The 23,239-nt window shown below is 34.1% G+C and overlaps 1 protein-coding gene across 8 annotated transcripts in view; it reads right to left on the bottom strand.

The window, feature by feature from the left end:
- Window positions 1-8,251: 8,251 nt before the first annotated feature.
- Window positions 8,252-23,239, bottom strand: part of RYK (receptor like tyrosine kinase) — a 33,886-nt gene continuing 18,898 nt past the window's right edge. For 2 of the 8 annotated variants that reach the window (XM_026691584.2, XM_087964957.1), the window contains 9 exons: window positions 20,889-20,992; window positions 18,922-19,056; window positions 16,734-16,820; window positions 13,389-13,458; window positions 12,370-12,502; window positions 12,157-12,266; window positions 11,515-11,674; window positions 9,827-9,963; window positions 8,252-9,475 (listed from right to left, as the gene is read on the bottom strand). In XM_026691584.2, coding sequence (XP_026547369.2) covers window positions 9,364-9,475; window positions 9,827-9,963; window positions 11,515-11,674; window positions 12,157-12,266; window positions 12,370-12,502; window positions 13,389-13,458; window positions 16,734-16,820; window positions 18,922-19,056; window positions 20,889-20,992 — 1,048 coding nt within the window. In that variant the 3' untranslated portion in view covers window positions 8,252-9,363. The remainder of the gene's footprint in view (window positions 9,476-9,826; window positions 9,964-11,514; window positions 11,675-12,156; window positions 12,267-12,369; window positions 12,503-13,388; window positions 13,459-16,733; window positions 16,821-18,921; window positions 19,057-20,888; window positions 20,993-23,239) is intronic. The other 6 variants (XM_026691721.2, XM_087964959.1, XM_026691654.2 and 3 more) reach the window with 3 other exon arrangements.

Raw genomic sequence — 23,239 nt, 5'->3', positions numbered from 1 at the left:
ACATCATAGACTGGGCACTACCCCTGACTGAACAAAACAACAGTCAGGGCTTATCTGAATAACCAACTTGCTGCAGTGTCAGGAGAAGCGTCTAACTATTTCTTGAGACAGGAACACACATGACTCATCCTCAGCCCAACTCCAGCCAATGGGAAGGCAACCTCCATCTGCTTTTTTTCTTTTCTTTTAGGGAGCACCCATGGAAAATAGCGTTTTTCAACTTGTGCTGGTACAACTGACTACTGTGCACAGTGGTAGGAACATACTCTCTCTTGCAGTCATATTGATCACTGCCCTCCAAAGCCATTTTGCCCTGAAAAAAAACTTTTCATTTTCCTTTATTTCACTGATTTAACTAGTGAAACACAACCATTATTATGTTTAGTCACATAGTCAGCCAACTGCTTGGATTAGATATGGCATTGTTATCCACCTATCCACATGGGACAGGCAAGTGTTGTTTCATGGTCTTAAAAACATCACTGCAGGATGTAAACTATTCCAAGTAAAGCTGCCTTTTGCAATTGACTGATAGTGATTTTGTCAATGCCAATGCTGTTCAAGTGGTTCTCCAGATTTTTATTTGTATTCATTTTCATTTTCATTTCAGTTGCTGCTCTCCCTAAACTACAGGGCACCCCTCTTTTCTTCACCACCTCTACAGAGGGGCTTTAGCTTCTTTCAGAATTTTTTAAAAGTGGCTCTGTGGTAAAGAAATCCTCCAGCTAGGTATAGTTGTGAACTTGGGTACAAAAAAAGAAGAGAAACATGGGAGGCGTGAAGACCCATTTCACACGTCTGATATCACCATAACATCAGCCACAAGTCCTCATCCAGTACTTTTATTATAGTCTTTTTACTATAAGTCTGGCTGCCACCTGTTACCCTTCCATTTTATACAGGAAGATGGAAAACACAATGTTATACTTTGCCTTTTGGGATTTTAAAACTTAGATCATTGAAATCTCACAAATTTTTCAATAGATGTTATAGAATCCTTTTATTAAAACTGCCAATGTATTCAATTATTCAATTTAATAATTCAATTATTAAAACATTATAGAATCCTTTTATTAAAACTGCCAATGTATTCAAGCTCACTAAACATAATTACACTAAAACCTACTTTTTGGGACTGATTTTTGAAGAAATCATAATTCAACACTTACTGATGGCCTTTGGCTTGAGAAGAATTGCTATTATTGTCAAAGTTTCAGAAGACTTTCTATCTTCTTTTTTCCATCATTATAGCTTTCTTCTGTGCTAACTTTTCCCTCCCATGTTTCCTTTCTATGTGAAATGTTTCTTTCTTTGTTTATTATACTTCCAATAAATATCATGTTAGACAGATTACAATACTAATTATAATGTTCAAGGCTTTAAATAATTTTTGTATAAAGCAATGTCAATAAAATACAAATAATAAAAATACAGGAGTTTTGCCTGTATTTTGGCAAATCCCTATCAAGCCAGATACAATCATTGGATAGGAATCAAAAATTGAAAGTGGGAATCAGAACTGAAGAGCAAATTGATATAATACCAGATCCAAGAAAGTTCTTCTGGATCTTGACATCAATAGAAAGCTTTTTCTACTTCCACTCTCCTTTCTTAATAACTGTTCCCATCATATCAAATTGTAAATCCAGTTCAGTCTTCATCAACCTAGTTCCTACAGCTATAATATAACTCTTAAACTTCTTCAGTATCTTAGAAATGTCATCTGTAAGGCAACAGGCTGGAAAAGCTATTTTTATTTAATAGCAAATCTTGCCAATTTTTGCAAATTCTAAAGTTTTAACCTCTAATTTTTTTAACCAAAAAATTATAGCACTAGGAAGAAACTGTCCAGCAATTTTCTAGGAAGCAAGGCCTTGCAAAAGTCAGGCCAGAATGTATGTAACTTGGAATAAGACAATTGGGAGTTATCATTCATAGTGAGTTTTGCTTTGGATGAGGGCAGGCAATCCTGTAATCACAACTGCAATTCTAATAATTCAAAGAAAACATATGCTTTAAGTTTAGTGGGTTTTGCCATGCTACATCTTCAGAAGGGATAAGAAATGGTCTGACTGTAAAACAACTTTCTGTACACCTATTTTGAAATGTTTTTAAAACACGGTTTCTCTTCAAACCAATGAAACATCTGTTAAATTGTTGCTTCCTATTAGAAAATTGGGAAAACCCTTTAACAGAGGCACATTTGTGACTAGGCAGATGATGAAGTGGGCTGCTATATCAGCATTTCTTAATAAGTGAACACTCATCAGAAAATTTGGCCAAGACAATCTTCTACGTACACAGGAGGAGGTTGACGTACTAAAAGAACCGGATGCAACTTGGAGCTGAATTAGCTGTTTGCTATGCTAATTAATCTACATATACCCTCAAGTAATCATTCCCAATATTGCATACAAAAGTTTACATTTCTAAACACTAATGAATTGTGCAGTAAAGTATATAAGCCATTCTATTGCCTGAAGCAAGCATATGGAGCCAAAACTGAAGGAATTCAAAAGATACTGTAGAGTATAGAGTTATAACTTTTCTTAAGTGTTATTGTGGGTTGTTTTAACATGAGGATAGTCTGATATTGCCAAGTTATGGATTCATAATGAAGGTCCTCAATTGTTTGCAAGCCAGCTATTCAGGCATTTCTACAAGTAGGCTTGAGTAGAGGCTTGCCTTTACTTCTCTGGAAACCCCCCAGAGCTATTAAACTGACGTCAACAGGTAACTAGTTGTCAAATAAAAGTGTTTAAAACTTGGCAGGGGGAATAAATTGATGAAAGGTAGTTCTTTTGCTTCTCACACAACGGGCACATAAGCAATACTTCTGTGGGCAAATAAATAAGCAAACATGGTAGAGAAAAGGCAAAATGCATATATACTATGATTGCTTTACAGAGTAGGAGGCTTTCTACCAAGAATTTCAAATTCAAAGAACTTTGGTTTCAAGGATTCAAGATGGGGGGGGGGGGGCAGATATTCTTCATGGGAGACACTGAGTGTAGAAAGAGATGACTAAATTCTTGATCTTGGGCAAAAGTGCGGCAGAAGAACAATTTTCTTCTGAGGTTGTTCTGGCTAATCCAGAACAGAAAAACTCTTCAAGGACATTAGCACTTTTCTCAAAAAGAAAAGAAAAAGAAAAGAAAAAAATTTTTTTTTCCAAAACCCTGCAGCTTAAAAGGGTGATGATCAATGAAAGCAGCTGAGCTGAACTTTCAGGTTTTAAAGCCCACTTCAACAGCACAAATGGCTTTTGAAATGTTCCATCACAATGGAGGTGGTGATAATTCCTCTAAATTTCTCCAGGAAAAGAAGTTATTCAAACAACGACTACACACTGAAAGACAAGACATTCATGCACACACTTTGATACATCCTGACATCCTGATTTTTAAAGGAAATCCCTTTTAACATCACCAAATTAGAATGGTTAGGGAAAAACTGAGAAAATGTCTATCTGGCACTATTGCAAATTATTACCAGTTACTTCTAGACACATGATAAATACATAATGACAATGTATAAAGGCTGTTCTGACTATATTGGGGTGTCACATTCTTTTTAAAGCTTAAATTGGGTAATTTGCTGAGAAACAAATATATTGGTTCAAATGTTTTCATTAATTACATGCAAGCATAGAAAATGGAGCACGATTAGGACAGAGCATTCCACTAAAATTTCTGTTTCTGGGAAGAGCTCTTTCTCAACCCTTTTTATTCTCAGTTGGGATCACACATCATTTTAATTTGTATAATCATAATTTAGGACATCACAGTATATTGATGCAATATACTAAACTATAAATTGTAGTTTACAGATCACAGTGGCTCTTCACAGAAATACATTAAGCCAAAAATCAAAGAAAATTGCACTAAGGCAATTGTGTGATCAGTGAATCAAGTCCATAACTAGGGTTAAATGAGCATGTGATCAAGTGATTCTGGTTCCAACAAAGGGTGGCCAGTTTGAAATTTTAACACATAGAGTAACAAGAATTTGGTTAAAAGGCTATGTGCAGAGTTGAGTCAAATGGTGTTGAGTCTATTTATTAATCTTTTTAGCCTAATACCTGTATGAATAAAATCTATAATTTATCAGCTCTCCACTGACAGGAACATACATCATCATCATCATACATACATACATCATACCTCATAAGTCTGGAATCCGCATTGTATATCGGACATTAATAGAGTTGAGCGAGTCCAGAAGTATTTCACGAGAAGAGCACTACACTCCTCTGCTCTCAACAGAATACCCTATATCACCAGGCTTGAAATTTTGGGCTTGGACAACCTTGAACTACGCCATCTACAATTGGACTTAAGCATAGTACACAAAATTATCTGCTACAATGTCCTACCAGTCAATGACTATTTCAGCTTCAACTACAAGACCACACAACAAGAAAGTGCCTGGAATGCACTACCTGACTCTGGAATGCACTACCTGACTCCTCTAACCCCTCCCTCCTTTAACCTCAAACTATCCACTATTGACCTCACTCCATTCCTAAGAGGTCTGTAAGGGGCATGCATAAGTGCACAATCATGCCTACCGTCCCTGTCCTATTGTCACCATTTATTTGTACCTATTTCCTGTATTCCTACTGATATTTATACTTATACCTATTATCTTGTAAGCGATTGACAAATCAAATAAATAAATCTCCAAATTGGTCAAAAATGTCAAGATAGCTAGTGATCAAAGCCTGCCCCTCTTTTGCATTCATTGCACGAGTGATCATATGATCATGGCTCCATCTTGAGTTTTTGGAACTCCTGCCATCCCCCGATGTTTTTATGATAGCAGAAAATAGTATTTGCACAAATGTGCCTTTGTGAGGACACTTTTTCAATGCATCTTGAGAAATATTCAGGACTGCCATATAGGAATGCTCTCATAAAACCTTCCTGGGTATCTCTAGACTCAGATAATGTCCACATACTCAGCTCTGGACTTATTCCTTGGAAATGAGAAATCTTGTATGACTAGGTTAGATTCCAACTGACCCCAAATTTGGATTGTAAATTATTGTGGAAGGAAGGAACCAAAGCATCAACTTTTGGCGATCTCCCTACTAGATCAGCAACTGCATCCATTGGCATTGCTGTTCCTTTAGACAAAGGGGTCAAATATGAGCTAAAAACATACAGAATGGATCCCATGGGTGTGTGAAATTCCCAGAGATAATGGATGAAAAATGTCTCCATAGACATTTTCCAGGGATAACTTCACCCAAACGATTCTGAAGCTCAAATACTTAATAGCTCACTTGGCAATTATTTACACAGAATGCCCTCTTTATGTTCAGCTTCCCTGAACATATGTTCAGTTCTATTTTCTGATCCAAGACCCTTATGATTTATTGTTTGGCCTCTGATTAGTATATTTCCTCAGTTTATTACAATTGACCAGTTCAAGCCCCCTCATAAATCTTTCAGCTCTGATTTATACTTTTGTGACTGCTCACATGTGTACGCACATGTAAATGAATTGCACAATGGAGGTAAATCTAATATAAAGGGTGGAGGGCAGGGTGGGATGTCTGCTAATTGAATGACCTCACTCACTGTTCAGGGAACAAGTGGTACCATAACTTTTCCAAAATAGCCTTCAATAGACTTGTATATAGCCAAGAAATGTTATTTCAAGCAACTTCAATGGAGTATTGAGAGGCATGCAATGAATTCTATTGTTTACAATAAAAAATTATATATGGACTTCTCCAACCTAATAGCTATAGTTATGTGAAGCTACCATTTCAATGATCCCTGACCAATTAGTCCATCATTTATGAGAATTCTGGGAGGTAGTCCCACACATTATAAGAAAACTAAGTGTGTGTGTGTGTGCACTTGGCGTGAGTGTGCGTATGAAAAGGGATAATTTTTCCCTTTTCTGGATTTTTCTCTTAAAGAAAATCCATATTAATAGTAAAAAGAAAAACAGGTACAGAAAATGGCACATTATTGCCTAAAATCATATATACTTTTATCAGTTTGTCTTTTTCTACCAGTATGCTCACAGGATATGATTTGTGCCTATTTCATTCTACATTGATTCTACATCCTTCATTCTGGAATTCCAGTGCTAGAAAAAAAAATCAGACAAATTGAAATAGATGCAAACTAGGTCAACAGGAATGAGCAAGGAACTAGAAAATAATGGTACAAAGAGACCTTGAAAAAACTAAATGTATTTAGCCTTGAGAAATTGGAAAGGATGGAAGGCTGAGTCAATCTTGAGCCGGTGAGAATCAAACTGCTGGCAGTCGGTAGAATTACCCTGCAATATTACATTCTAACCACTGTGCCACCACGGCTCTTATAAGATGTTCAGAAGATAGTGGGATGTATGTGGAAATATAATGGCAGGCTATTGTAGAATGGGCAGATAAATTGCATTCTTTATTCTGTGTGCTTCAATATATTTAATTTGCTTTCTCCTCCCCCCTCCCCAAGGCCCCTGCTATGTTTGTTTCAATTGACCATCTGTGGTTGGTAAAATATGGACTCAGATTGTTGGGGGCAATATGGTGACATTTGTAAAACCGCTTAAAGAGGTAGAAGTGGTATGTATATAAGTCTAAGTCCTATTGCTATGTTAATAATAACCAATTCAAGATCTCCCTTTACAATGAGTACATCACCTTTTGCCATCAGTCAGTATTTTAAAAATGAAACAGATAATTTATACATGAATACATTTACAAAAGAACTGTAGCATTGTGGAAAATTGCCCTGCATGCTACTTCTCTTCTACTGCTTTTACATTAATAGGCAAAAAGTGTATGAATATTGCAAATACTTTGTATCTCCCTCAACACCCAAAGTGGTAAAAGAGGAAGTTAAGAAGAAAACAAGATTAAAGCAAAAGCAAAAATCAACAGAATTTACTTGCTACAGATTAGATTTCCCTTTAAAGCTTACTAAATACCACTGTGTGTTGCATAACCATTGATTTTGTAAATTTTGTGTACATAACTTGAAAGAAGTACTCTTCCCTGAAGCTAGAGCTAAGCATATGGGCTGGAACTTTTCTGAAGTGCTTGATTTTGGCCTAACTTCATTGCTATTCAAATTATTAGAAAAATATGCTGTTTTAAATGAATATTCACTTTCAGATTAGTATCAGGTTCTAAAAGATGAATCACTCACTGCTGCTCGTCTCAATAGTGCCAAGTAATTTTGGGGAGGACAAAGGTCCTCATATAACGTATAAGTTGTACATCATGTTGACTTGCTTCATATCCTCTTTTTTGTTCATGTAATTTTGTTTTGTTTTAATGTTATTCTACAATAATTGTAGTGCAACATACTAGGAAGAATTTAAATCTTCTATCCATTTTTGAAGTCCCAATGAAATAACCAAGTAAGTTTTCATGCTGAATTTTCTCTCCTGTATCATGTTTTGGACTTTTATCTTCTTTACCATACATATGCATACATACACAGACACACCTCCATTCTGTTTGAAGCCAATGGAAGTTCCAATATATCTACAGCACATACTGGTAAAAGCTAATACTTTATATAAATTTGAACACTATATCCATTCTATCTATCAAAGATAGAATTCCTAATATATCTTATCTGTAACTGCATAAACTAGAACTAAGAAAAGATCTCCTGGATCAAAAGAAAATGTGTCAAAATTAAGACTTTTATTTTCACTTGTTCCACCATTTTGCTGCTGTATACTCTAGACATACTCAGCTGTAGTTTTGTGAGTGATCCCATGTGACACTAATAAGAAATGCAGAAAAAAATTGACAAAAACACTAAGCATGTTTTATGATGTTGAATGGCAGAACAGCAACTCTCACTGGACAGAAACATGTTTCCTCAATGTGTATGAGAAAATCTTTGGACATAACTGTATGTTTTAAAAAGTTTGATTTAAACTATATTCAATTTCTATTGTAGCAGGGATTTTTCTATAATCTGTCAATTACATCTGAATTGTCTGAGAACAGGAATTCAAACAAAATGGCAGAAGCGTTACCTAAGTATAAAAATAATTTCAACATTTTTAAAGCCAATTTTTACTATCAGGATGAGATCTAAGAAATAATGTGACTTACTGGTAATGGATTTCAGTATGTGAGAAATAATAAAATGGGTTCATTTTCCCAAATTTTGAATTAAATGTTAATGCATTTCATGAAATACTACAGTATCAAATTTAGAATCTGTCATTTAATCGTAACAACAATTTCTTCTACTCATCAACTGTGTCCTTAAAATATATATATATTTTATTCCTTTTCAGGTCATAAAAAATCCTACACGTACAAACCAGTACCATTTTAACAAGAAAATTGTATTCTATAAACCAGGATGAAAGACTTCTAATAAAAAGACAGCTTCAACATTTTTAACATTAGTAATATGTTACCAGATTTTTACCACTTAGCATGAGGCTGTTTTACTTTCAATGAATGTCCCAAAGATGCTTTTTCAAAAGGCAATTGCACTTTATTTTTCCTTGAAGATGTTTCGTTTCTTCAGTTCTTGAATGAAAAGGGAACGTCTTTAAGGAAAAACAAAGTAGAGTTGCCTTTTGAAAAAGCACCTTTAGGACAACCATGACATGGATGACTGAGAATCTTCATACACTTTCAGTGAACAATACATAATCTTTAAATAATTTCTTGCTGTCTTAGAAGGGGTACAATGACCTTAAAAGTATTTTTCCCAATAAAACTGCTACTGAAAAATGGGACTAAAAATAAGAAAAGGCCTCTTGTGATTTCAACAATACTGTGCTATCATCTTAAAATAAAAGCAATTGATACAAAGAATTCCAACTACAAACCCGATCACCCAAACCAGTCAAGCAATTTTAAATATTTTGATGCTGCAACACACATAAGACTTTTGGGGATAAGGAAAAGAGGGGGAGAAAGGGAAGGGGGGATGGTTGACTTTTGTCCCTTGAATCTTTTTTTTAAAAAACAGACATCTCCCATTTCTTAGCTATTTCCTTGAGTTTCGCATCTACTTTAACAGTGCCAAAATTAACCTTATATTTTTGTCAACTCGTTTACATAAATTGTTTTGGAAATTGGAAGAATTTTATTTTTCAAACAATTGTCATTTTGAATAATCCCCAAATCTTCCCCAGGATAGGTTATCTCTTTTAAGGCACAGTGATTTTGGAAAAAGATCCTCCACTGAAGCTACTGCATAGTATGTTGAATTTCTGATGTTGATATTACGCAAAGACTCCACAAAAATTAATAGAATTTTCTTCCAGGTATTTTAAGATAGAGGTTACAGTTGCATAAATAGATGGCAATGTTTTCTCTGTGAATGCAGCAATGTTTTTTAAGTTGAATGTTGATTGTCAGACATAAGCTCCCAAGGCTGCATGAAATTCAGTGAGACACTGCACCAGCTGCTGGAATTTAGGTCTCTCCTCAGGATCTAGTGCCCAGCAACAAGCCATCACAGCAAATCTAAAAAAAATAAAAGCAACCATAAGTCATTCAAACTTGTTATACTTACCGCAGCACATTTTGTACATTTGCACAATGTACACCATTTAAGATCCAAAAGTTATTTTTGTATACATTTTAATATAAAACATTTTGGGACTTTTTCTGGAATTGTACTTTTTTTTCAACTCACTAATTGAAATTATGGTCTTAGCTATTATGGCCTTGACTATGAAAAATTGGAAAAGAAGCTCTCAAGTTTCCTTGTTTGCCCACTCCTAGAGAAAAAGAAATGTTAAGTCTATAGTTATTTTAAATTAGTTCTCACTGATTAAGTGTAAGTCACCATCAACTGCAACTATCTTTACTTACAATTCATCGGGACAGTTGATTGGTTGAGCTATTCTGTATCCATCCTTTAGATAGGCAGCCATCTCAAAGGGATCAATATCTACATATGGAGTTTGTCCTAAAGTCATTAATTCCCATAAGGTCACCCCAAAAGACCACTAGAAAACATTAGATAGAACAGCTGATTAGAATTTTAAAATATTGTCTCAACATTTTTCATATTTAGGATTCAAAGCAAATGTTTCTAAATATTTTTAAATATAACATTTAAATATAGGTGAGCTGCAATGTAACAGACATGGTAACAAAATTGTTTAGTTACTGTTTTAAGTGCTTGAAAAAGTTACCACTTTGTATTCAAGCATAATAGAAACACACATGCAGGATAGCACAACTTGAATGCACAAACATATATTTAAAATATAGTCAATTTAAAAAGAGTTATTTTATATTTAGGATCATATAACTAAACAATCATTTTTATCATCATCATGCTTAAAAGTTTCAAAGTAATCTAATTAAACATTTCCTGTAATCTTAATATAAAAATGTGAGAAATAGTTACAGTATTGAGATAAGTTTGCTAATTAAAGCAGTCCTAAAACTCTCCCAAAGACCAGGAAGAACAACTGTCATTGTAGAGTACCAGCAATGAAAATCTTACAAAAAAAGGAAATAGGTTTAAATCTGACAAAAGTTAGATAAAATTTTAAAGCTGTAGTCTTTATTCCTTATTATTCTGGAGAATTTTAATGCTATTACGGTGTCTGGTGGTTCGATGCTTTTTGCTGTCAAATAACATCCACGACTGCATAGCAATTCACCAAAATGTTTTGCTACAAGGATTTCTAAATACAAAAAACATGGGTCTTCAAACTTGGCAACTTGTGGATTTCAACTCCTAGAATTCCCCAATCAGAAGTTAAAAGTTTAGTTTGGAGATTCCTGATCTAAAATTAACCTCCCCCTCCCAATATATAAACAGCTTATATATCATAATCAAGTAATCTGCATGTAGACTTAGCAAAAAGAATTAAGGAAGATTTCAGCCATTAAATTATTGTAGCCATGAAAGATGTAAAATCCAATATATCATATAATAATTAAAAATCATTAAAACAATCCAAATACTGCACTTGGTTCATCTGGAATGTATTTCCTGGTTTACTGACTTTTACATGTAATTTTAAGGGCTGGTTAGAAAGAGTGGTAAAGGAGTGAGAAACATTAAAAGTAACAAAATGTTACTTTAACAATGATGAGCCCAAACAAAAGGGAATTGCTCTGGATCTTATTAGATAAAATACAATGTAAGGCTAATTTGTAATATCATCTCACTTTAAAGTTTAAGAAAGGATACTGTCATATGTTTTGAACTTCGTAGGTAATAAAATTTAAGCTGACATGTTCTGTCTTCACTGTTATACAGTTTATACAGCTTTTACGCATATTCTAAATAACCAACGGAGGCAAAGTAGCATTGTGGCTATGATGCTGGTAATGAATAAGGGTAACTCCTTCAAACCCCTTCCAGTTATGAATGATGTATACAACGCTATTTCTCAAACTATTTTGCTTTAAGATCATTGGCAGAAATAACCATATTGATCATCTTAAGAAAGCTATCTGCAAATAGAAATTGTGATTTAAAAATATTTACATGGTTTAAAAGATTCTAATGTAATATTGAATGATTTCTGTTAACTTACCACATCACTAGCACCAGAAAATTCATTGTTAACCAAGCTTTCAAGAGCCATCCAACGCACTGGTCTGTTTTCATTATCTCCAAGGCAATGATAATCCATTGGAAATAAGTCTCTAGATAGAGCATTATCTGTAATCTTTACCTGAAGTGCATCATCAATGCTGCATATTGAAATATATATGGACAATTATTTAGGCAAGGCAGTAAAACTTTTATAGGCAAGTCTTAATTGTCTTAAGTCATCCTTCCCATACAGAGCTCAGAAAATCACGCTGTATAATATAGTCTAATATTAGAAGTGCAAACATAATTCGTTTTATTATTGCTTAGAGTTTGACACTTCTTAAAACATAAGTGCATCCTGTCCCATTTTGCTGCCACCATGGTTCATCCAAATATATAAAAATTTTATAAATTGAAAACTTTTCATTAATTTTAAATATTGGAGCTGAAAGCAACAGAATATGGGCAAGGAATAACTTGCATTTTTCAGGAGCCAGGAAATACAATTTTAGAATCCACATATTCCTATATTACCTCTGAGAAAGGGTGACCTGACCTGACTAAACAGTAGAGCATTCAAAATATTGTTCTTCCAACACTACGGCTTTATGTATTTATCTTTTTACACCTCAAGACTTACACACAGTTTCTAGCAGCCAAGTCTTTGTGAATAACTTCTCTTCGGGCCAAATAGCTCATTCCACAGGCAATTTGAATTGCCATATGTACAAGGTCTTGTTGAGAAATTGCCTGAAATAAAAGGTGACATTTAATTAACTTGTTCAAGCAAAGTTTAGTTATTATTTATTTATGGTTTATGACCAAAAGAATTTTACAATTAAGCACATCTTACCTGAGGGTTATTAGCTTCTACAAGTTTGCATTGTCGCAAGAAAAGCTTGAGATTCCCCCAGTTCATGTAAGGCAACAACACCATTGGTTTTTCTCCTTCCTCAATACAAACGTGAGTAATTGGGAGTAGATTTCTGAAAGAAATATAGTGTTGGCTTGTTATAATGTTATGTCATTTCACTGTCAATTAATATTCCATGACCAATGAGTACTACTGCATAAATTGTAGAATTATCATTCTTATCCTTTTTGTTTCTATTTTTCCACAATACATTTCTGTATAATAGTATACAAAAATATACAAAAATATATCTAGGAGAGGTAAATTATGGAATTTCATAATTACTTCAAAAGGAGCAGCTGAATAAAATGAAATATATGGGGAATAGCCCTACTAGTTGTTTGATAAACATAGCGAATAAAAAGAAATCACATTCAACAAGAACTTTATCTTCTAGTCAGGAGAGAACAAATACCCACAACTATGTATACTGTATATTGGTCAATACACGATCTCTTTATATCTTTCTATACTGAGAAAATAAAAGAAAAACTATGTGGCTTCAGTCTGTCACACAAAAATTAGAAAATTATTTTCTCTGTATTATGAATTAAATATTAAGAAACGGCTAAAGATATGAAATGGATACTAATTTCCTATTTATCAAAGGGCAAAAGTAAGAAATTACTAAATTTTTAAAAGCATGTTTAGGACTGCAGAAAAAGTTGATTTCATTTTAAAAATATTCTTTCTGAATATTTTTCAGTTACATTTCTGGACATTTTCAATTATTGTAAAGGTTTCTTAGAAAAACATGCTTTCATTACCCTCAAATGCATCTGTTCTCTTTTCTTTTATGTTTGCCCTTTGCAAATAATGAATAAGATATTGCTGAAGGCAGAAGTTGACAATTTTGAATCTTTCATAATTTTTTAAAAAAGCTATTTGCTGAAATAAATCTTAAATAAACCATTCAATCCCGTAAAACAATGTTAGCATGATTTTAAAAGAACACTAACCTGTGATGAAGGCCTCTGAGTTTACTGCTTTCTGTCAGCATCATTGTTATTTGAACTTCGGAAGCTTGATCTAGAAAGCCAAATTTTTGTTAAAGCCAATTTGTATAGACGGAAAAAAGCTTTCTTGAAATGAGTTTGCAGACTTAAATATAAAAACTCAAAATGCCTAAAGAATAAAGAAACTGGATGAAGGAGTGTATCTCCTAACTTCTTAAATTTGGTGCAGAATAATTTGGTAGCATTTTTTAAATGATTTTTTCTTGATTGGTCCGGTTCCTTCAATTCCTTCTTTTTTTGTAATAAGTTAGGTTCTTCAAGTAATAAATGAAATATGCATGCTCAAAAACAGGTATTTATATATAGCACAATTTTAATGAGATTTATCTGAAACAATCTTGAATACTTCAATTGTTATATGATACATCATACCAACTTTTCCATGTAAAATGACTAAAACAAGATTCAGATTATATATAATTCTCTACATTCAATGAAAACTTGTTTGTGTAATAAATATATTACATTGCACCTTTTTCCTCACATACACTTCCACAAGTATTAACTGGGAAGATAAGGAATATATTCAATTGTTTCACTTGCATGAAAATAGCTATGAGGAAAATAAAGCAATAAGAGTATGCTGCTGTATTAAAGTTCTAATACAAATTTTAGGTACTACTTGACATCTGTGGCCCATTGGGTCATTCTCTCAGAGATATTTCTTTACCTAAACAGAGAAACAGAATAGCCACAGGCACACATAAAGGCAGTGGAAGCAGGAACGACTTCTAACCTCCTGCCTGCTTTCAAATCGACGCTGCTTGTGGGAAGTGATAGGGAATGTTGGAAATCACCCTTTCTATTACTTGGTTGACACACGGAACTGTCTACCATTTTGTTGAAAGGAAGGGGAACAAAGGGAACCATAGACTATGAGGAAAACTGCACCTTTGTTTCCCATTTCAAGAGCCCTCCTTTTCAGGGAGAAAGAGGGCTCACCCCTCAAACATCATGTTCCCTATCCAGTCCTACTTTGACAGTAAGCATCCAGGTCACTCTCTTGTCCTATCCTCATTGCCCATTCAGAAATCTCAGAATTGCAGCTTTGGTCGGGCCTTTTTGCTAGATGTAGGTACATGGTCAAGAAGAAAATGGGAAAGAGGTGGGCACCCTCTCATCTTCCTTTGTTCTATGGAAAGCACAAATTTCTGGGAAGTATAACCAGAACTTGTAGTGGCAGTGAAGCAGCCACAATTTTGGTTAATTTCAATCTCACAGAACTGATGGGTCCCAGATTTTGGATGCATTCTGTAAATTAGCTAATTTCAGGTACCTTGGTTCAAAAATCATCACCCTGTGATGCACTGTTTCATCCAATTGAAGGTCACAAATAAACAGACATGAGAGTTTTGGTAGTATATAGATTGTATGGAAAGAAATCTAATTGAAATGACATAAAAATTACAGTAAAAATAATAATAGTAAAAGAGAATAAGTAGAATAAATCCCAATTATAAATGTGTGTGCATGTTTGTGCATACATAACATCAAAAAATAAAATGTGCCTAAATAAATGTACTCATGAAATATTAAGCATTTAGATATTGCATATAACTCCACAATTGGAATAAGCAGTAAGATACCAAAGCATATTTATTAGATTAAATTATGAAACGTTTCACTCAGAGAACATAGAATGCACGCATATGATACAAAAACAAGTTAAAGAATTTAAAATGTACCTGTAATTTTATCTTAAACTACAATAGTTTTAAGTTAATAACTATGTAAATTTTAAAAAACTTAGTAACTATAACTAATCTTTCTGGCAGACATGGATCGATTCATATTACATTTTCCCAGTGTATCTAAATTATTGGGTGTCACACAAAACTATTCATTCTCTTGTACATATTGGATAAACTATTTTGATTGGGAAATAAAAACAGACAAACAAAAGCAAAAGATGGACACCATAAGCACATCAACAATATTTTGAAAGCTTTTTCTATACAAGGTATGAATAAAATGTTAATACAAGTTATTTGCATGGAAATTACCTATTACCTAAGTTTCTTTAAAGAACCTGTTTGAGTAATTAGATACCTTTCAAGTATGAATAGCCAAGTCAAAAAGCTGCCTTACATTCAAATTAAAACTATGATATTAAAATACTGTTCTATTCAATATGTTTTATCTTTTAAAACAGTTCCAGGAATTTGGATTTGATCCCAAGTATTTGAACCATGCCTGATAGGATCATTTCCAAAGGAGAACTATTCTATTCATACAATATAAACTCTAGATCAAACCTATTGTGTTCTCTTATCAATATAATTTCCTTGTTGTTTCGTATACAGTACATCATTCATTTTTCTAAGAAAACAAATCTAACCCATAGTCAGTAATTTAAAATGGATACCCACTCTAGCTAAGATGCAACCAAAGGGGACGTGGAAGAGTTCCCTCCCACAGAATGGTCTCCCATCAAACTGCATCCTTACTCCTATTTTCCAGGAAGCTTTTTCAAAATGGCTTTTAAATGTGAATATGGAGATTAAGGTGAGGATAAGAGAAATACCTAAGGTGAAATAAATTTGGCTACTGCTGTTTTCATGTATTATTAATGTCATTTTGAATCCATGTTAATTCTTGATAGTACTTACAGCAATCAGTTATCATTTATCAAATATACGTGTTGATAGTACTTATGTTTGTTTGCTATGTCTAATAATTTTGTTTTATATATTATGTATTTAATGTTATGCTATAAACCGCTTAGGAACTATATAACTGAAATGGCATAGAAACATCTGCAATCTATTTTTTTAAAACCTCATGATAAAAGGTAGCAGTATATTCTGATTATCAATTCATTAGCAAAATAGGTGGACAAGATCCATTCTAGTTTTCTTAATTCTAGACTTTTTCACAAGACCATGCACTTGGTTCTTTTTACTAGAAAAGTACAAGCTAGATGCCCTTTCAATTTATAATTTAAAGCTAATATGTTTTATGTTTCAATTTTTCTTTCTTCCTGTTATCACTTATATTGAAAACTGATTTCCCAATAGAATTTGGAATGATTTCCCCCTAAAAACACATATTTCTAAAGGTTCAGTAGAAGGCACCAACTTCCAGATTCACTAATCCAATATCTTTACTGTTTTGTTGGCTTCTAAAAATATGCTTGAAATGTACACATATCTATAATATAATGGGACCATCTATTCTGTGAGTGGAAAAAAACCTGTGCTAAAGGTCATTTCTTTTGATATACCTAGAAATGAATGTTGATGAAGAAGCATGGCTACCCAAGAATGAAATTCAATGTTGAAAACTTACCTTTTACTGTTTTAACAAAGACTTGTTTTTCTTTACTAGGATCTTTCTCTTCTATTAGAATACCATGGAAAATTCGACCAAATGTGCCTGAGAATAAGAAAAATTAAAGAAAAAAAAAACCTTATATAAAAATATTTGTACATACTTCAAACAACTCAACTGTGAAGAGCAATTACCTGTATTTTTTGGAGTATAAGATGCTCCGAAGTATAAGACATACGTAGCTTTTGGGGGAAAAAAACAAGGGAAAAAAATTGCTTCCTTGGGTGGATGGGCCTCCTGAGGATCAGCTGTTTCAGGCTGCAGGGATTGCCATGGCTGCCTCCGCGTGCCCCATTTTCGGCCTCTGCATCCCATTTTACACCTGTTCCGGGAGGCAGGGATCAGAATGGACGGAAAATGGGGGGCGCAGAAGCCAAAAACAGGACGCGAGGGCAATAGGCAATCCCTGCAGCCTGAAATAAGCTGATTGTCAGGAAGTGATCCAACTGACAATCGTCTGCTTGTGCTAATCAGGCTGTGCTGAAGCTGAAGCTGAAACAGGCTGTTTGCTGCAAGGGGGCAAATTGCTGGGAGACAGAGGCCAAAGGGTGGGGGCCAACGGGTGAGTGGGGCTTCGGCAACATTCCCTGGATAAGACACACAGACATTTCTACTCACTTTTGAGGATGGGAAAATTGCGTCTTATACTCTGAAAAATACGGTAACCCTAATAATTGATCCTCCTCCTCAGAACATTCACAGCTCACCCAAAAGTTAAAAGATAAGGAAGACTCAAAATATTATACAGTTTGAGAAAACTGGTATAATTGGATAAAGGATAGAAACCAGCGAGTAAAACAGATAGGGAAGGGAAAATATAAAGAGGTTATGATAGGAGTATTTACCAGATATATGAAATAAGTATTGGAAATTTGCTTGATAAGAACACACCATCTAAGCAATTAGAAATGTTTATGTTTTTATGTTTATTGGTTAGATATATCTTTTTGGTTTCGTATGTTACGAAATGTTTTGTACTATGTATATATTTTTTAATGTTTAATAAAGTTTATTTTTAAATTTTTTAAAAAAGAACATTCATAACTAATGCTTCTTTGCTTTGAATCACACAGTATTTGACAACTGAACTTGTTATTGTATAATTTGGAGGAACAAAAAAACAAAAACAAAAGACGTGTCAGTATAAACTTTAATATAAACTGTAGAAGTTAGCGCAGTTATAGCGAAATCCTCATTTTCAAAAAATTGTAGAACTCATCAAACCCATCCAGTCAACCACAATTCAAAACAATGTCACTGAGAGTCATGGCATACACATAATAAATTATTAATTATTGAAATACAATGAAATATAGACTGCTGAAGACTTTTAAAATCCATTTTAAGATAGTCAGATCACAGATAAACTGAAAATCACAATCTTTCCTTAAATTTGACAAACTTGTTCTTCCAACTGTGCACTTTGGTTGCCTCAAGCACTAAAATGTTATGTCTAAATTAATTTGATTAGAAAAGCTGGGAAATGAGCAAGTTAACCAGAAGTTAAAAGCTTAAGAAGCTACATCAATTACAAGGGCTTGGACATGACATTTGAATGCACAAACTATAGTAATGGCTGTATATTATGTAACATTGAAAAGTGATTTCTGAGAACAGAAATTAACATAAAAATAGTAAAATATAGGTATTTTATTATTATAATAATTTATACTGTACAGATCCTGACTCAAATAAATTCTCTTCCCTAAGCATTAAGCAAGAAGAAATCAGACTCAGGGGTGCAGCATCTTGCTAACACCTTTGACTTATTTTGGAACCTAAGCAGCATCAATTCTGGTTAGTAAACTGCATATGGAAACCATATATAATTTCAGGGTTGCCAGCTAGATTGGGAAGTTTAAAAATATTTCTAAAGAACATGCTGCAATGAAAGGCATTTTTTTTGCTTTTCTATGGCAGTTTACTATTAATTTGATTATTTTCTCTATCAAAAAGACCAGGTTATTTTTTATCTTGTGACAAGCACCTAACAAAAAACTCATATAAAAATCAGTTTTTTAAACTGACCATTTTGTTGATTATTTTGGTTAACTGCTTAAAACTACCAACATATATCTGAATAATTTACAGAAACTGTGAAAAGAGAGAAAAAAAGTTAAAAAAAAGAGCAATGCTTAAATAATACCTTCCTGAAGAACATCTTTCAGTGTTATCCTCTCTCTGGAGATTGCTATATCTTTCACTTTAGCTTTCGCCTCCATCAAAGTTACACTTTTAAGGTCATTCTTCTCTATCCGTAGAGTAGGATAACCTGAGGAACCAGCAAACCCAAACAATACCAATATAAATATCAAATATAAATACTTGAAGTGCAAGTTTAATAAAACAATTAGAGACAAAAATGTTGCAACTTAAAGAAATGTCATTTTTAATACTGCAAGAAAAATACCTGCTCCTGAACAATACAGTATGCTGTTATTTTACTTAACTTATAGACAGATTCAAAAATTACTCTGCAGACTAAACCTAAAAACTAAATATATAAAAAGCTAGAACATAAAAACACCAATACCGAACCAACTAAACCCAACCCAAAACCCAATTCAATGTTTTCTACATGATAATAAAACAATTTCCTTTTGACTAATTACTAAATACTACACAAGCTTATACAATATTTTAATAGTCAAGAAAGCAGGCACACTGCCATCTTCTGGGCTTTAAATGGTACTGTTATATGAAAGCTGTTTATTTCCCTATATACTTTGAAATATTAAAGTCTCTTAGAAATTATAGCAATTGTTTTCATGAAGATATTGCTTATTTATGGACACTGCTAAAGTATATTGTAAAGTATGTTCAAAAATATTTTAGCAGTAAATTAGTTGAAAATTTTCTTTGGTAGGCAGGATATGTTGATGGAAGCCCTCAATTCCTCCTATTAGTTAAAAGAGCTCTGATAATTAAATAACTCTCCTTTATTTTAAGAAACTCTCTGTGATCATTCAAGGAAAATGAACAGTGTTCTACCTTATAGCCTGATGGGATTAACTGATTCTGTCACAGACAAAATAATTACAATCATTTCAAAGAGCTAGCATATTTAAAAATGAGTTAGTTTACCCACGACTTCTGAGACAGCAATGTCACAAAAGACATAAAACAACTAATGTATCACAGAGAATTAGTACTGGAATTCAGATATTAGCACAAGATATACAGTATAATTGCTGACTGCTGTCATTATAGTATTTAGCTTCTTGTACCATAGAAACTAAAACTAGCATGTGATATATTCTTTTTCTGTAAATTTCTTTATATTAGCCTTTAACTTAGAGGCAAAACAATCTGACCTAAATAGTCAGAAACTATAATAAAAATCTCAGGAAACAACTTTAATGGGTTTTTTGTCCTTGATTGATACATAAAACAATATGCTTAACAATATGCAAACCATGATTTATATAGCACTTAAGCAAATTTTAAAACATTTATTGAAATGCAGGTCCACTTAAAATAGTTTTCTTGAGAATAGTCATGCTTATTTTCTTGTGAATATAAGCATATATTGACTAATGATGATTAATTATGCCAATAAAAGAACGCTTGAATTCAGTGGCACAAGGACAATGAATAATCCAAACATTTAGCTCTTTTGATATCTGTCTGTAATGGTATGATAAATCTATGTTCATGGCAAATCTTCACTACATTGCTTTGCCTCCAGGTTAAAAAAAATAGGGCTAACATTACTAGGTAATAAAACAGATATACCTTCTGAAGTTTTATTGTTGAAAGTGCAATAAAATTGGTTTCTCAAAATGATGGATTGAATCCTTAATTTAAGTTAGAAGAAAAGTTTTTTTTTTATTATATGTGCATCTTTGTTTTCTTGTAGCCCTGAACATTTAAGGGAAAAATTAACTGTTTTTATCTCACCTCTTACTTTAACTCTTAGTCAACATCACTTTGATTTTTTGAAACAATCAGTAACACTACAAGTTTTCCTCAACTTTGGCTGATTTACAGTTATATGAATTTCAATTCCCTAAATTCTTAACAATGGATGTGATAGTTGGGGAAATCTGGGAGTAAAGGACTACATAAACAACTAATGCACAATGCAAAACCTGTAATTGGATAAACACTTACTGGTAATTGGTGTAGCATTATTAGGTGTGTCAGCTCTCAGATACTGGGTTGTTTGAGTTGAAGGCTGGGATAAACCTTGAGAACTACTGCTGTTACTAATGCTGCTTTGGAAAACAAACACAAAATACATTATTGTTTCTAAAACTTTCACATCAAGTTTCAAAAATTATCTTCAATTTTCTGAGGAAAACAGAATAATTTCAACTTTTCTAAATTACTTTTGCACTTCTAGTCTAAACACTACAAAATGTAGTTTGCATTCATCAAAGATATTAAAAAACGTAAGCAACCTCAATCAAGCTAGGGAATAGAAAAAAGCCATTCAGCAGCATTTCTAAGGAATATAATTTAAAACAAATCAAACTTTAAGCCCTGTATACCTTTCTAAAAGACCAAATACAATTTGTAGTATAATGGCAGTGATAGTGTCCACATTTGCATATTTATATTCAAATGCTTTACCTATGCTTTCTTTTTCAAATCATAAAAGCTAAAGAAAGAAAAACAAAATTTAGAAATTTGGCCTATGACAAAAAACTACAAGGGAATTTCTGATGCTCCAAATCCAGAAACAAAGTTTGACTATGCTTATGAAACATACCGTATTTGCCGGCGTATAAGACGACTTTTTTGCCCTGAAAAACATGCCTCCAAGTGGGGGGTTGTCTTATACGCCGGCAAACGGGTATATTCTTCGCCTTGTTGGTGAGGAGGCTCGATTCTCCCTCTCCTTGAGGTCATGGCAGGCGCTGGCGTGCAAAGGGTTCCTCGTAAATTAGCTGCAGATCTCAGAGCGGGGACTTTGCATTCAGTTGTAGCCTTGAGCGTCGGGTTACCCGTAGCTCTGCCAGGGAGGGATTACGCCCGCAATCCGGCCGGCTCCCTCTCGCTGAGGTGGGGCGGAGGTGGGATGTGGGTCCCTACTACTGCTAAGGCTCAGCTAGAGGTAGCGCAGCTCTTGACCCGGCTTGCTCGGTTTCTTCCTTCCGTTTGTTTTGCTTCGCTGGCGATTTCACCTTTTTGTGGAGCTGGGCGAAGGGACTGATTGGACCCCGCCTCTGGGGCTTAGACGTTACCCAGAATCAACCTGGTTTTCAGGCGCGTCCTTGGATGGACTCGGGAAAGGCAGGTGGAGAGGCTAGAAAGAAAAAGGATCTGGAACTCCTTCTTTCCTGCCAGATCCCTGGCAAGCAGCGTTAGGTAAGACCAGGCAGGGCCTGGCGTTTTCGAAAGGACTTGCCTGTTGAGTGACATCAGCTTCTGAACTAAAGCCCACTATGTCAGATACAATAAAGCAGAATGGGTGTCTTTTTCTCTTTAAAGACGAAACAGAGGTTGGGGGTGGGAAGAGAAGAAGGGGAGCGATCATGTTAAAATGACAACTTTCTAGATCCAGTCCCGAAGGGGGAAAGGAAAAAAAACAAACGCCTAATTTCCTTAATTTCACTGCGATTTCTCCTCTTTCTCACATCCCACATTGTCTTCTCTTGCTGCGGGAGCAATGTCACCTTTTACTCTGGTATCGATGGAAAAGCAGGTTTGGCAGCGGTATCAAGTAAAAGACAAGTGAAAGGCTGAGGAGGATTGACATCAAGATCAACTTATCTTCATTATGGGCAGCTTTGCAGGGTAGTTCATATTTCAGTTCATATTTCAGTTCATATTTCAGTTCATATTTTAGCAAGCATAATTTAATGATAGTGGCTGGCAAGTCAAATCTTAGATGCATTGCTAAAATGGGATCTGCAAATGTGGGGTTTTCAGAAAGCTAAAGGAAGGAGAGTGTGGGTGTGAAAATTTGGATATAATTAATCATGGCTAGTTTAAAATGCAACATTGCCAGAATTAATATCAGAGTGAAAATTATGCTTCTGCAGGCCATATTTGTGTCTTTCCGGCTTAGCTGAAATAGAATTCTTTTAATAAAGTTGCCTGTCCATGACAAGTCATGGTAAATGGGTAATTTGAAATTTAGGCACACACACACATTTTATAAAACTATGAACTATAACCTGCTCTGAATCGGAAAATTACTTATGTTCTATTATTTGGCATACTTTCACAGCCTTGTGAGTTTTCCTGCATGTCATAAGCATTTGAATATAAATTAACATGTTGAAATCAAATCTGATGTTCTTTTACCTTTTATTTGGTATGTGGAAGGTGTGCGAAGAGGGGTAGTCTTATACGGCAGTATATAACAAACTCTATATTTTGAGTGGAAATGTTGGGGGTCGTCTTATACACCCAGTCGTCTTATACGCCGGCAAATACGGTATAAGGTTTTTGAAATATTCAGAATGAGAAGTACTTTTTAAGTTTTCTACAAAACTACAAAGGCTATGAAAAGT

This window comes from Notechis scutatus, chromosome 4, assembly GCF_049901735.1.
Source record: "Notechis scutatus isolate UNSWTSFEM ecotype Mainland chromosome 4, rNotScu1.2, whole genome shotgun sequence".
NCBI classification, from domain to species: domain Eukaryota; kingdom Metazoa; phylum Chordata; class Lepidosauria; order Squamata; family Elapidae; genus Notechis; species Notechis scutatus.
Note: the sequence above shows the minus strand (reverse complement) of the source record. Positions and strands in the feature narration are given on the sequence as shown.